Genomic DNA, 14,743 nt, shown 5'->3' with positions numbered 1-14,743 from the left:
GGGGGCCATCAATCGCTCAGGTCGCCATGTCCATTAAGCGTCAGACTTGGCCTGCGACTCTGCTCAGACGTTGCCTCCCTCCCTGAGTCCTCTATTAGGAATCAAAGCAAGAGAAGGAAGCCCTCAGTCCGCTAGTCCTTGGGGTACTTTTGTTCGAATGTTCAGAGATTTGCTTTCCTTGAATAACACCCTATGGTAATAAACAATACAGTGAGCAACACCCACACCTTTGAATGGCACAGAACTATTACAGTAGTCGAGCTGGGAGGAGAAAGCACAGAGAGGCCGTTTGATTGCCTCTAAACAATCTGTGTGTTTATTGTTGACTACAAGCAGTTATTTTGCTGAATGGGTATTCAATGAATGGGTGTGGAGGACAGTGTATGTTTAGTAGTGCTTCTGTTTGTTTTTGCTTGTTGTTGAGATTGATACTTGGAAGTGTGTGTTTGTTTGTGTGTTTGTGCATAGAAGCAGGTGATTGTTTTCTTTCCTTTCTCTGTGTGCATGAAATTAAAGGCTCACTTCACAGAAAATGATATTTTAAAAAAACATTTTCTCACTCAGTCAAGGGGGTCTTTTTTTTTTTTTTAATCCCCCTTCTCTTTTATTGTTTCAAGTGGATTTCTGTGCTAAAATTGTTCTCTGGGTCTTGACCCTCTGGCCACATACAGGTTAATGGGCAGTCTGAAAGGAAAATCTATAAACACTTGTCAGGGCTGAACACAGGAACTGCCAAATTAGGTCTTTGGTGTTAATAATAAATTAATAAAATTTTGTATTTTTATTTCCAGTTTATATTGGTGTTGGATTTCTGCCTCCACACTAATGCAGTGGAGGTGAATGGAAGTGTGTTGCTGGCAAAAAAAAACAAAAAACAGCAGCATATCTTCCTGTGTTTCAATGGAATTACTCCCTACTAAACAAATGTTTCCTAGGAAAAGTGTTTGCAATGATGACTGTGGATCATCCAAGAGAAACCAGCGCATTGGTTCTGAGAAACAGATGCTCTGGTTGAATTTTTAAAATGTCAGTTTTCAGTGCTGGGACCACCACAGACATAATTTCATTCACCCCCTGGCACAGATCCAGAAATCAGAAATAAAAAGAGCTGAAATAACAAGTCGATTAATTGATATGTTGATCTACTTAAATGTTATTTACAATGATTTTGATGACTGATTAATCATTTTGGTCCTTTTTCAAGCATATTTGACAACGTGTAGAAATTCTGTCCTTTTATATCAACACAAATTTAATGTTTTTTTTAAATCTTGATTAATTGAGAATACAATCTGCAGATTTTTGGACAATGGATATAACTTTTAAACTTTTAAAATAATATGCTACAAGTCTCTCCAAACCCAGACAAGTAAAAACACAAGTGTAGAAAATATTTGAACTGACCATTTAAACTATGCACTATGGTTGTATACTTTCATATGTGATATTTGTGTGCAAGAAGGAAAGAGTCTTTTTCATGGATTCATTTTACATGCTTATTATCTGTACCATATGTGTCACTGACCGCAGTGTTTGGGTTTCAGACAGCCAGCGGCCATTTGTGGACCATCCGGGACTGAGCCCCGGTGTGTTGTTCCTGAAGGAGAAGCAGCCGCTGGTCATCCCCTGCCGGGTCACCCACCCCAACATCACCACCACGCTAGTTAAGGTCAGTGCCGAAAAATATGAATCACATCACAATGTGTATGTCTTTTAGTTCACTTTTGAGTTCAGAATTGTGCTCCGCATCGTATTCATTTGTAGTAAGTGTATCTACACACTCGCGTCACACTTTCTCCCTCTCTGCCCAGTCACGCCACGCTTACGTTCTGTGCACATCATCGATTGTCCCAGTTTTTTCCATCAGGACTCACATATGCACACAATGCACTGTCCCGTTGTTTCTCCGTCATCATCGTTTGCCACATTGTTCTTATCTTGGCAGCCGTTACACTGTGGCGTGTGTGTGCGTTTGTTTATGTCCGTCTGCGGATATGTGTGAAAGTGTGTGCGGATATGTTTGTGAGTGTTGGTGTTTGAGTGCTGAGTGAGGGGGAGAGCGGACAGGGTTCCTAAGTGCAAAGAGGAACATTTAGAGTGCTTGCTGACTGAATGTGTGTGTGTGTGTGTCTGTGTTTGTATGAATGCATTCATTTGTGTGCATATTAGTGTATAGTGGGTCTGTAGGTCAGTGTAGTCTACAAGTATATAAATTAAAAGAGATTGTGTCTGTGTACATCTTCTAGAAAATCTACTAGTCAAAGATGCCTCTTTCTTTATGGACTTTTTCTGATCAAAAGGCGCCCACAGAAGGACTGGCTTTACCTCGGAAGACAGGACATAGGGTCTGGAGTGCCCCCGCTGGCCCCAGCCCAGGGGCACTTCCCACATCTTAACCTCTACCTCTTGTAGTAAAAGCCCTCGGCTGCCAGCTTCCCCTAACTGATGCTTTAAACAGCTGGTGTGCCTGGTGGAGGAAGCAGAGGTAGCTACTGTTGCCCCTGACAGATCAAAGTACAGTCCATTCTCTTCAATTATAATGTGACGGTTTGTGCGTCATTGTAGGAAGCTTATTGTGGTGTAACTACAATAGAGTAGCTGTTAAACATGCAGGAGGCTCTGGGCTAGACAGTCTAATCAAGGAATAAAAAGTAGGTGTTGCTTAAAATCACGTTTTGTTCTTATTTAGCAGACATTTTCTGACTTTTAGGGTTAGGGTTAGAGTAAGAAAAGACATACAGCAGAAGTGGAACATGATTGAATGAACAAAATTTCTTGGCAATTCATCCAGTAGTTGTTGGGATATTTCAGTCTGGACCAAAGTTTTGGAACAGAATAGAAAGACTTTAGGAGAGGTCTAGGAACTTGAAATTCTCAGGATTTGGCATCCAGGAAGTGCAAAAACATTATTAGGACAAATAAGATCCTGAGTGTCATATCCTACTAGTTCTCCAAACTCTAAATATGATCCTAAAACAGATACGGTTGGACATTGGACATCAATACACACACGTGTTTTTGTCTTGCTTCCCTCTCCACACAAATGCTTGGAACCACTAAGGTAATTATTCTAAAAATAGCTTTCCTCCCCTTCCCTTGTCTCCCACTCCCTGCTCTAACCCGCACTGGCCAGTCTGAACCAGGAATCCACTCACTGTCACAGCCCCTAGAGTGTTTTTTTCCTGGAAGGATTCTGCACTTTTCTTGGATCTTTAACATGACCCTTCTCAACGGGAACAATACCCAGGAGGCTCTGTTCTCTCGCTCTAGCTGTGAAAGTGACCAGCAGGTCCCGGAGGTCCGGGATGATGGGGTCGACCTAGGGTTCCAGTCAAAATGTCTATATCCTGTAGTAACAGGATGCAAGGAGATGGACTGGAGTCACGTTTCTCATATCCTGACCCTCATGACTCGTTTGCTCCTCCCGGTGTTTCTCCACCTCCACCTTTGCCTCACCTCCTTGTAGGGTTAGAGGGCACTCAGATGGGGGCTTCACTGAGTTTAGGAGGACAGAGAGTGGAATCTGGGAATCTGGGAAGCCTCTTTTTTTTTGAAGAGGTTGAGGGGGGGGGGGGGGGGTTGTACCTGTTCCCTTGAGAGTGGGTGGGAGGCTTCCACTGTGTCACAGTAACATTTCCTTGAAGCTGCCTCCAAGAAAACAACAAGGTTACGTGGTTACACAAAGGTCCATGTCAAGGTAGCCGAGAAACCAGATTATAAAACCAACAGTGTGAGAATACAGTCAGCTGCATTTTGAATTTCATGAGACCACAAAATTGCACCGGTCCCAAAAAGGACTTATTACTGTCTTACTTGAACCCTTGAACCTGAAATGCATCTGTTCATTGAGAGAAAAGACGCAAGCCCAAATAGGAACAAAGCCAAGAGGAGCTTGAGTTGGTCTCAGTCCTGCACAAAACACTTGCAGGTGCACGAGAAAGCAGTTACACAAACATTACAAATGAACAACAATAGGCAGACCTTACATGCCCACACATTTTGTGCTTTTTTTGCTGAGCCTTATGCAGGGTCTCAGTCTCATGTATGTAAAAGCCCAATTAAATTTGAAAGGAAAATTATTAAATGTCATGTCATTGTCAGGGTTAACACTCAGACTGAAAGTCTGAAAGACTTGCATGTGACTTGCATTTTGTTATCAATACTTATGTCTTGACTTGGATTTGTAATTGCATTTGGACTTGGGAATTGCTAGAACCAAACAACCCTAAAGACTTTGTACGTATACAACACATATAGATACTCCAGTTATTTAGGATTATGCTTCCATGGAGTTTGAGGACACACAAGAAGCAGATTTGAAAAAGAATAGTCTTAAACAAAACAGTAGAGACAGAGAAATTACTTTTAGTTTCTATTTGAATCAGACTCCAAAAACACTGAATCCTACAAGGACCATAATGGAATTAAAAAGGACACTTAGGTACACGCCTCCCGCCTCCTAAGTTCCCCACTATTTTCAAACGGCACACCTCTAGTTTGTAATGCAGGATCTTTGTTTAAAAAGACACATTATGGGCTTAAGTCAGGTTTATTTCCATAATCAGGTTTATTTCCTCATACACACACACAGAAGATGTTACTGGTGCTACTTTAACTCTAAGTTCTGAATATTTGAGACATTTTTCGGTTGAATTGCATTTGTTGTTTTCTGTGGAAATGCTGCACCGGACATGAATGTCAGTTTCCCTCCTCCCACTGTTCCTTCTGGTTTTAGCAGTGTGGTACATCACATGTGACCATCTTCCTTCCCTACTCGCATTTTTTAATGCTTGGTATCAAAATTAGTCATTGAGATGGTTTTCTGCAACCGTGGCTCTGTTGTTCCTTAATCTTTCCACTCGTATGGTACGTGAGATTTCAGATGTGCTCAGAAGGTGTGTCCATGCTGCTTTTCTCGTGGTTATGGCACAGTGAAATATTTGATGGGTGTTGTTCTCCTCCCTCCTCCCACAGTTCCCCAGCCACAGCCTGAGTCCAGACCAGAGGAACATTATCTGGAACAGCAAACAGGGATTTACCATACGAACTCCCACCTTCTATTACATCGGCCTCTTCTTCTGCCAGACCGTCATTGACAACGTCACGCACAAGTCACAGAAATACTTTGTGCATAGACCAGGTCAGCACGAGCTCTGTAGCAGTACATGCTTCACATGTAAACATGTATGTGTGTGTGTGTGTCTCAGTGATTTCTATGCAAAACCCCCAGTCCTCTCTGATTTATTTATTTTTTTCCTCTCTTTACCCCAGTGAGTAACATCATGGATGTATATCTGAATAGCAGTGGGCCTGTGCAGGCACTGAAGGGAACGAGACTGGTCTTGAACTGCACTGCCACTGGGGAGTTGAACACCAGAGTCAACATCACCTGGGACTACCCCGGAAAGGTCAGACCTGCATTAAAGTCTGTGGAGAGCGGAGACGCAAAGTTTTAGATGACAAATGACCTTTGACGCAGACCGGCCAGGAGTGTATTAGTGTGTTACCCTCAGAGAAAAGTATATCTCACAGTGACAGTTGCTGTTTGTTGACCATTGTTGGATGAGACTCTCCATTCAATATCAATCCCTTCGATCTCAGCTGTAGTGAAATACCAGGACTTTTCCACTGTCTAATAAGTCCCATGTCATTAGGAGTTCATTTCTTTTAACTAATGACTTTATCATAACTTTATACATTATTTATTGAAACTCCATACATAAACTTGCTGGACCTGAGGACCTATCACAAATACTTCTCAGTTTGTGAGACATTTACCCACCCAGGCTTGATAGATGATTACCAGGAAGGAACCCCTCACTCTCCAAGAGACCATTAAGTGAGTCAGTACTATTAATGGTCTGTGGGTTTCTCATTGTCTGCTATTCATGTCTGGTGTTGTAAATTGTAATAAGTTCTTAATAAATGGATTATTTCTTCTTCTCTTCTTTTTTTATTTAATTTTCCAACTCTCGCCGCTCACAGCTTTTCAAAATAAATTTCAAAATCACACCAGTGAGGTTTAATTTGTAAATTCTCTCCCCCTTAACTTTCAGAATAACAACGCCGGCTCCACTTCCAAGAGGCTCCTGAAACACAGAACGCACATGTTATTCTACAATATCCTGACAATCCCGAAGCTCCAGCGATCAGACCGAGGCCTCTACACATGCAGAGTCACCAGTGGTGAAAACACCAAGCAACAGAAAGTCACTGTTATCGTATATGGTGCGTGTCTTCCACTCAAACTCCCTAAAATTTGGGTAGTTCAACCACAGACGTGCACAGATTACTCATTTATATTTTCATAGCTAGAGCGAGTTTCATTCTGAGGTTTTCTGAGGTTTGACTCTGAATCACTCTCAAGCGTGAACGAAAAATGTCACAACAGTTGTCAAATTTTTCCATTTGATTACATTACATTTGATTTTACTCAAATGTGGCCATGTGTTTCCACACTCTTAGACCGTCCGTTTATCCATCTGAAGCCCAGAAATGGATCTGTGATAGGGGCTCAAGCAGGACAGAAATCCTACCGAATCTCTCCCAAATTAAAAGCGTTCCCTGCACCTGAAGTCATCTGGTAAGAGACCACATTGATCACTGTGCTCTGAAGACCATGTCTCTGAATTCACACCTCATCAACTCAACTTTACTCTTCAGTGCTTCACTTCCCTCCCCCCCCCCCCCCTCCCTTTGATACTGGCTAAGTAAAGCATGCTTGGAAATCTGTGTTAATCTCTGGCATCCTTTCAGCACCATTTCACTGGAAAACCCTGATAGTCATCTTTTAAGCAACCAAGCATATGTCATCATATTTAGACATCAAAGTTATTAACTCTGTTTTATTACAATTCCAAATTGTTTTCTCCCTTAAAACTTTGGTTTACATTGACAGCCACGCAGAGGTCGGCCATAAAACAGGGGTTCTGCACTTTCCAATCCAAAACTTTAATCAGTCGTCTTTTTTTGGACAGGCTTAAAGACGGCATGGTGGCAGCAGAGCAATGCTCCAGATACCACATGAAGGGGAGTTCCCTGGTGATCCGGGATGTTGCAGAGGAGGATGCTGGGAAGTACACCATCCTAGTACGAATCCAGGAACACGGACTCTACCAGAATCTCACGCTCACTCTTTTTGTCAAAGGTGAGAAACGAGAAATAATCACCCAACAGCCTCCTTTTGCTCTTACTGTCTCCCCCCTCAGTGATTACATTTTGCTCATGTATCTCCATGGTTGTGTGTGTTTGTGTGGCCTTTTTGTTTGACAGTGAGTCCTCAGATAGGGGAGAAAGCGGTGTCATTGCAGGACCCGGGCTCTGTGCCACGAGGAAGCAGACATGCCTTGCACTGCACGTCCCATGGAGTCCCTCCTCCACACATCCAGTGGCTCTGGCATCCCTGTCCACCCAAAGGCCTGTAAGTAACCCAGAAGACACAACAGATGCAGTATAGTGTGAACTCTAAGAGTAACTGTAAACCATTTGAAATTCATGATAGCTTGCACCAAAGATATTACCAGTTGGAATTACAGTAAGCTACACTATTGACTTTTATAAAAACTTAAGTCTTCCGTTATAAAATACCTCTATTTTAGGGTCTGTCGTCATTTGTGTTTTTATAAAATAAACAATAAAATAGCTGTTCTCTTTCCCAAAATACATATAATGGGCCAAAACTCACAATAAGCAAAACATAGATGATGTAAACATACAGCCAGATTGACTTCTCTGTATTATTGGTTATTGATTAGACACAACATTTTTAATCAACTTAATACATTGAAACAAATTAAGCTGCACGATGCAAAAACAGCTAAAAGTTTTAAATATGTTGATTTGAAAAGGAATTTTTGAGATTATTAGCTGATACTTGTTTAAACTGGAAAGGGTAAAAATAATATCAACACAAGAATATTACAAACACATACAGTATAATAAAATGTTGTTTGTTTTAAGTTATTTGTGGGAGTGTTGTGTGTGTGTCTGTGTGTGTGTGTGTGATTTTGAAAAACGAGACATGTTTTGTCTATTTCAGCATGTGTTCAGACAGCGTTTCCTTCTTGTAACCAGAACAGATGCCTTTGGGGGCCTTTCATGTGCGGGAATGTGTGAAAAGTGTGTGTGTGTGTGTGTTTCTTGGTGTGTGTGCGCCCACAAAATGTATGTGTTTCATTATGTCTGTGTTTGTATGTTTGCTTGCTTGCTTGTACAACTCTCTGCCCATATGTTTGTTCTCTTACTGTCCATGTGTCCCTTTCCATGTTTGTTTAAGTGCATTCAAATGTTCAGTCTGTGTGTGTGTGTGTTTGTGTGTGTGTGTGTGTGTGTGTGTGTGTGTGTGCCTGGTACATTCACAGACACAGTACACAGTGTATCTCAGACTTGAAAGGACAGAGAAAAAAACACACTTCAATAGAGGCCAGTTCCGTGCTCTCAGTCACGATTTGTTGGTTTCCAAATCAAACGCTATGATTTAATGAATTTCCTGTCCAGGACGCAGGGTGAGAGGCCTGTTTATTATTGTGATTGCACACTGCATCCTGTGATGCTTTTTCTTATATCTGACACACACACTATATATAAAGTTCTCATGAGAAATGGTCCAGCCCAGTGATGCAGGGGGACAGTCATTTGGTTAGCTCGCACACATACGAACGCGGACACATACACACACGAGTGCTCGAGCAGCCACTTGGCAGAAACATTGATTGAGTTGTTCTTGGAGGTCACACACTTATTGTGTTGCTTATGACCAAGTCAGAAAGGTTAAGTATTACCTGAGAGCACCACAGCAGCCGCCCACGCTCTATTCCCCCTCTGAGACACACTGACATCATCAGTGTACTTGACCCTTAACCCCGGCACTCTCACATGGCGCCATGCCGAGGTGCCTCCACCGTGGTTTCATCCGTCCGTCTCTGCCAAATGTAATCTACACAATGTACACGGGCATGTTCTCGACCAGCTGGCATTTTTACACTGAAACTGGATCATCCTGCAGAAACGTTACGCTTTACCTAGAATATCTGCTGCATATTCAGATGACATATTTCACATTTTAAATTAACTGTCACAGGCCATCTACACCTGGAAGAAGATTTTTTTTGAGTTCCGCCTAATTTGTGATCAGTTAGCTGAAACACTGCTTATTACTTCAACTTAAATTTAGCCTGATTGGGCTGTGAGTCAAATTTCAAATTTAAGTCAATTTGAAATGAATTAAATAAGTGATTACACAAACAAATTGAACGTAAAAAACAATATAACATAGCAGTAATGTCTCAACAGATTACACCTGGCCTCTTAACTAACTGTTACACTTTAAGCCCCTACATTTAGCATTCATAAATATTTTATAAACATTTAAAGAATGGTTTAGGACACACTATAATGCTGCCATAAGCAGATTTAAGTGTTTACTAATGTATTTGTTAATAACTATAACTACATCTTCTTCTGTGGGCACACATAAATGGAGCCTGCTGTATAAACAAATAAAAATGGAGTTGTAATAATATAAAATATGTCTTCACAGGTGACATTGTCAGTTATAACACTTGATGTATAAATGTCCTAATAGCTGTGTACAACTACTATGTCATCTTAGTGTGTTTTAAACCATTCTTTAAATGTACTGCTTATAAAAGCTAAATAGGGGGACTTGAAGGCAAGTCTTACGCTGGTGGACTTACGGTCCTTTGTAAAGCTCTGTTCTGGTTCTGCTTCAGTGTCTTGAGTGTGTTTCTTTAGACCAGTTTTTGGCTGGATCCTCACTAGGCCCTTGTTCTTTGCAGCCCGGCTGCACCACGAGCCTGACGCCGCGCTGGAGGAGGCCCAGGGACAGTGGACCAGGCTGGGCCAGGCTGATGGGGAGCCTCACGCCTGGGTCCTGGGTCCACTCCTGGGTCTGGCCCTGGGAACCACAGCGCTCTTATCTGGCCCGGGCAGGAGGCGCACTGGGCTTCCTGTGCGAAAATCAGAGCGCTTTTCCTCTTGTTGTTTGGCTTCCTCTCCGATGCGAGACGCTTCCCAGCAGCGTGATTGTCCCTTCGTCTTCAAACGTGGCACAGTCCGCTTCCTCAAGAGCTTGATCTATTCTTGAGAGCCCCACCCTGCCCCTTCCCCCAACTCTGCTGCCCCCCACACATACCTCTCCTATCCCTTCCCTCACCAGCTTTGCCCTCCACCCCAACCCAGCATCCTCCACCTTTACAGAAGAACAGCTCCCCATCGCCTCCCACCCTGGAGCCCACCCCGTCCGCACAATCATCAGTGCTTCTGCACAGCAGCCAGAACCCTCAGTGACATAATCAGTGATAGTAAATGATAATCCTGTGCTTGTTAAACTGAAGTGGAAAGTAAAGAAAGTGACTTGGAACACTGCTGAGCAGTGAAGACACAGGAAACAAGGAGAAAAATAAGCCACATCGCTAAGGATATAAGGACACCTGCTTTACTGATTATTTATTTATTTCCTTCATTTTCCCAATTTCAGTCCTCCCCTTCACACCCAGCCTTCCTGTAGTTGTTTATGCTTGTTACAGTTCACAGACATTTTGAGCCAGAAGAAGTGCAATTCCATCCACCCACCAGCCACATTTCTGGAGCTGCTTTGCTTTTTTTTTTTTTTTTGTGTCCTAGAGTGGTACTATTAATGGGTGCATGAACCGTGCCTGTCTCAAGCCCTGATCTGATTCTGACATCCACAAAAGCTGTGAGTTTCTGTTCCGATTTTTAGCCACCGGTAGAAGGTCAAATGTGCTCACCATGAACGGGCGAAACAAGAGAGAGGACAAACTTTGTGCTCTTCACTATGGGATGCCTACAGTTCTCTTTTAAAAGACTGAAGGTCGGCAGACGCCTACCATGTAGGAAGTCTCCACAGACCAGAGACTATGACTGCCCTCTGTCATATTATGTCATCCTGTGTCGTCCAGTGTCATCCCATGTCAAAATGTCTTCTGTTTGTGTGTCACATGATGTCAGTATAACAGCCCTGTTGTTTTTGTATTGAAGGTTAATTAAAATCTAAATGTCTGTGTGATGCTACAAGCCATTTTAGGAGAAGGAGGAGTGTTTTAGTAAAGTCCATTTCCGTGTGTGTGTGTGTGTGTGTGTGTGTGTGTGTGTGTGTGTGTGTGTGTGTGTGTGTGTGTGTGTGTGTGTGTGTGTGTGTGTGTTTGTGTGTGTAAAGCAAGTGTAAGCATGTGCGTCTATGTGTGTGTGTGTGTGTTTATGTCCCATTCTACGGGTGTCTCCCAATGTGATTCATTCCTTGTATACAGATGTTCTATGAGTAATATATGAATCTAATATTTAATAATTTTATACAACTAACTTACATATGATGAATGACAATATTTGCCAACTTTGTATGAATCTGTTAAGATGTACTGAAGTGTTATATCAGTTGTTTTTGCATTAAACTTTGCTTATATGTGTGTTGGTTTACACAGCTCTATGGTTATTTTGGGGTAGAGACAGGAATGGACAGGGACAGTATACAAGTGTATTTTAGGCAGCAAAGGAGGACAGGAAGAAAAGGCAGGAGATGACCCTGACTAATACACAACTTGAAACTGTCACCTGCTCACCCTGTTGGCAGGCACACACTGTGTGAATGTGACTGTGGAGTGACTGTATGTGTCTATGTGTTTCACTTTCCGTGTCTAACCACATTTATGTCCACACATCCATGTAACTAATCATATTTGTATGTGAGTGGGTGTTACTTTGATTGAGAAAGATTTCTGTGGAAGCATGGGAGTGTTAGCTGATGTGATGGATGTGTGTGTGTGTGTCTCTCTGCGCATCTGTTTGTGCCTTCTGCGTGTATGTGTGTCAGGCTCAAAGTGTCATGAACAGGGTGGGTCGCACATTAGCTAGATGCCAAGAGGAAGGGCAATCAAGGAGCAGAGAGGAACCAACCTCAGGGAGGTGCTTAGGACAGACAGAAGAGGATGACGGCAAGGATACAGACGGAGACAGCGAGCAGAGAGGGGCAGGGACCCGCCCATAAACAGGCGGCGGATCAATGAACACTGTGAACATGATAGTTTACAATGGAAAGGAAAATGACTATTGTTGAAATAATGAAGCTGCATTCTTCCATTGTAAGATCCGTCTTCATTATTCCACTCTTAGATAGATACTAATCAAAAATATTTAGTTTTATTGCTTTAAGTATCCCATCTTAGTATATTGGATCATTATGACGGGATCACAAAGCCAGATATTTGAAAACAAAACTTATCACAAACGGTATTTTCCACCACTTTACTGACTAATTTGGGTATTGATTAATTCATAAAATACAACTAATCATTGGTTGTGGTTCTAATTTCAGCTTTGAATAAAGCACTGAATCAAACAAAAATCTTTATGCAAAGAAAATTAACACAAGGCTGTTTGTCCATTAGCCTGTTAGCCTCAGGTTCAGCAGTTAAGGGAAACTTAATGTACAATAAAACTTTTTTTTTTTTTTTAATCCAGACCACATTAGGCCAGGTCCAGCTTTAAAGCCAAGTAAAACCAAGCAAGTTATGTTAAAAACAGAGATGTTTCATGTGTCTTCCAATATTGTCCTTAAGAATCAATCTGCGAAACTTTATTTTGGTCACAGATTTTTGTTTTGCACATTATGTGTTGTAAAAAAAAAAAAAAAAGGATTACTCATTTACCACCTGCTGTGCTCATTAATTGGATTAATGTCTTTCTAAGAGTGACTTATTTGTTCCTTGTTTCAGATTAACTTGCTGCCTCTCCATTACATTTTACATGCATTTCTTATTCCATGGTCGTGGAATCAGAAAAGGATGATTCAAATCCAGATTAGATCAACTATACTTGAATATTTCCAGACTAGTTAGGATTAATCCTAACCCTACAGCACATAATCACCTCCCCTGATGCAACTTCCTCCTCAAGTAGGAAACAAAGTGATCAAGAATTCGTTGTGTGCTTTGAGGTCCCTCCCCAGCTCCTGTGCAGTTCCAGTTTTTCATAGTAAAATGTGGGTAAATAAGCCCCAGTTCCCACAGCTCCACTAGTGTGTAATCTATTGATTTAGACTTGTGAGAGTCATTGACAGGGACAGGAACTCTAGTCCTGGAAATGTGGGTTGACTTGTGAAGAATGGAAGGAAGCTGATCCACAGGATGACAATACCACCTCTGCATCCTCCATAGACGAATACTGCAGCATTACATAGCACTCTAAAGATCCACTATTGTCAGCCTGTGAGACAGGGAAAGAGGATGTGATGCTATTGATAAAAATGGTTTGATAATGATGATGATGGTGATGTGAGGGACAGTGAAGATAACATCCAGCAGCAAGCAGATCAAGGGGTTTTCCTGGTGTTCCGGTCTTCCTCCTGCTGAGCACAGCTGAGAAAAACACACACACACCTGGAAGCAGTGTAAAATGACTTGTGTCAACACAGCTGAGTCCCTGTCCCTCTCCTCTTCCTTCTTCAAGGTGCATGTGTCCAACGTCCTCCTCACTTTGGCACCCTGTGACGGAGAGCGTCCCCGTCACGTCCACACACAACCACATCCTGAGTGTTACTCACAGACTGGAAGTGCTTCAAGGGAAGAAAAAGGTAGGTAAATACACACTGTAACTGACAGAGGAGCCGCAGTTGGCTAGTAACAGATGTTTTGGTCACTACAACAGCATTGTGAAATGGATAAGCTCAAAGTTACTTTAACTTTTTCCAGCATGTCATGGAAAAAAAACGGAAGATTCCTTCAGTTTCAGCCGAAACTGAATGAAAAAATGTACGAACCTGAATAAAAGCAGAGTTGTATTTTACAACCCTCACAATAAAACACATCAGGGAAAGTTCAATGTACAGTTTAAAGAGCAGTAGAAAATATTGCAGTGCAATTCCAGGGATAATCTCACTATCTGCCTTTACTCTCCTTCTTTGCTGACCTCTCCCACGCACACACATTCATAGGTACACACCTACGTTAATGCTAATGGTCAGTTTGCATGTTGAGCTGCCCACCGGGTTGGAAGTGGGCAGGAGGTGTGGCTCAGAGACCCCTATTGTCTGCTGAGTGGGTCAATGGAAAATATGATTCCTGCCATCAGTGGCAGAGGTAATGAGCCTGATGAATGTGTTGTGTTGAATGTGTGTGTGTCTGTGTGTGTGTTTCATAGTGTGCTAAGTGCTGGTTTGTTCATGCGGATGTTTGTGCTCTCCATAGACAGTGGGGGTCCTGACTGTGGCAGAGGCCTTTGTGTCTGGAGTGTATCGCTGCGTTGCCTCCAACTCTGCAGGCACAGACCAGCTAGACATCCACTTCTACATCACAGGTGATCCCACACAAATTTAGTCATCTCCTCAGATGCATAACTCATGGGCGTTGTTGTTTTTTTCTATCTATCTCTTTTCGACATCTGGGGATTTTTTTAAGCCTAAATAACAGATTACAGTAAAATCAAATCTGTTTTATGTTCCATTGCCACCGTTCCCCTCCTCCCTAACACTCCTCCGTATCCTCTTTCTAAATATATCTAGTTTCTGTCTTCTTTCTGTCATCCGCTGGCTTTTCTCATTTTACACTCCCATTCTAAACATGAAACAAGGCCTACATCAGCTGACCCACTCAGTGCTTTGTCATTGTCAGGTCACAGGATCAAGTACAGTATGTGTCAAATATTATTTTTGAATTAGTATTATCTTTTTTTTTTAAAACAATATGTGAGGTATTTATTAAGAATAATGAGT

At 42.0% G+C, this 14,743-nt stretch overlaps 1 protein-coding gene across 3 annotated transcripts in view; it reads left to right on the top strand.

Annotated features, from left to right (window-relative positions):
- The window catches only part of flt1 (fms related receptor tyrosine kinase 1), a 32,673-nt gene that overhangs the window by 4,631 nt on the left and 13,299 nt on the right, over nucleotides 1-14,743 (top strand). For 2 of the 3 annotated variants that reach the window (XM_041065797.1, XM_041065796.1), the window contains exons 4-12: nucleotides 1,545-1,669; nucleotides 4,975-5,140; nucleotides 5,272-5,408; nucleotides 6,057-6,228; nucleotides 6,466-6,583; nucleotides 6,978-7,147; nucleotides 7,273-7,420; nucleotides 13,483-13,606; nucleotides 14,220-14,328. In XM_041065797.1, coding sequence (XP_040921731.1) covers nucleotides 1,545-1,669; nucleotides 4,975-5,140; nucleotides 5,272-5,408; nucleotides 6,057-6,228; nucleotides 6,466-6,583; nucleotides 6,978-7,147; nucleotides 7,273-7,420; nucleotides 13,483-13,606; nucleotides 14,220-14,328 — 1,269 coding nt within the window. Of the gene's footprint in view, nucleotides 1-1,544; nucleotides 1,670-4,974; nucleotides 5,141-5,271; nucleotides 5,409-6,056; nucleotides 6,229-6,465; nucleotides 6,584-6,977; nucleotides 7,148-7,272; nucleotides 7,421-9,797; nucleotides 11,441-13,482; nucleotides 13,607-14,219; nucleotides 14,329-14,743 lie in introns of those variants that run through there. The other variant, XM_041065798.1, reaches the window with a different exon arrangement.

This window comes from Toxotes jaculatrix, chromosome 20, assembly GCF_017976425.1.
Source record: "Toxotes jaculatrix isolate fToxJac2 chromosome 20, fToxJac2.pri, whole genome shotgun sequence".
NCBI lineage: Eukaryota > Metazoa > Chordata > Actinopteri > Toxotidae > Toxotes > Toxotes jaculatrix.
The sequence above is the reverse complement of the archived record's forward strand: the minus strand, read 5'-3'. Positions and strand labels throughout refer to the sequence as shown.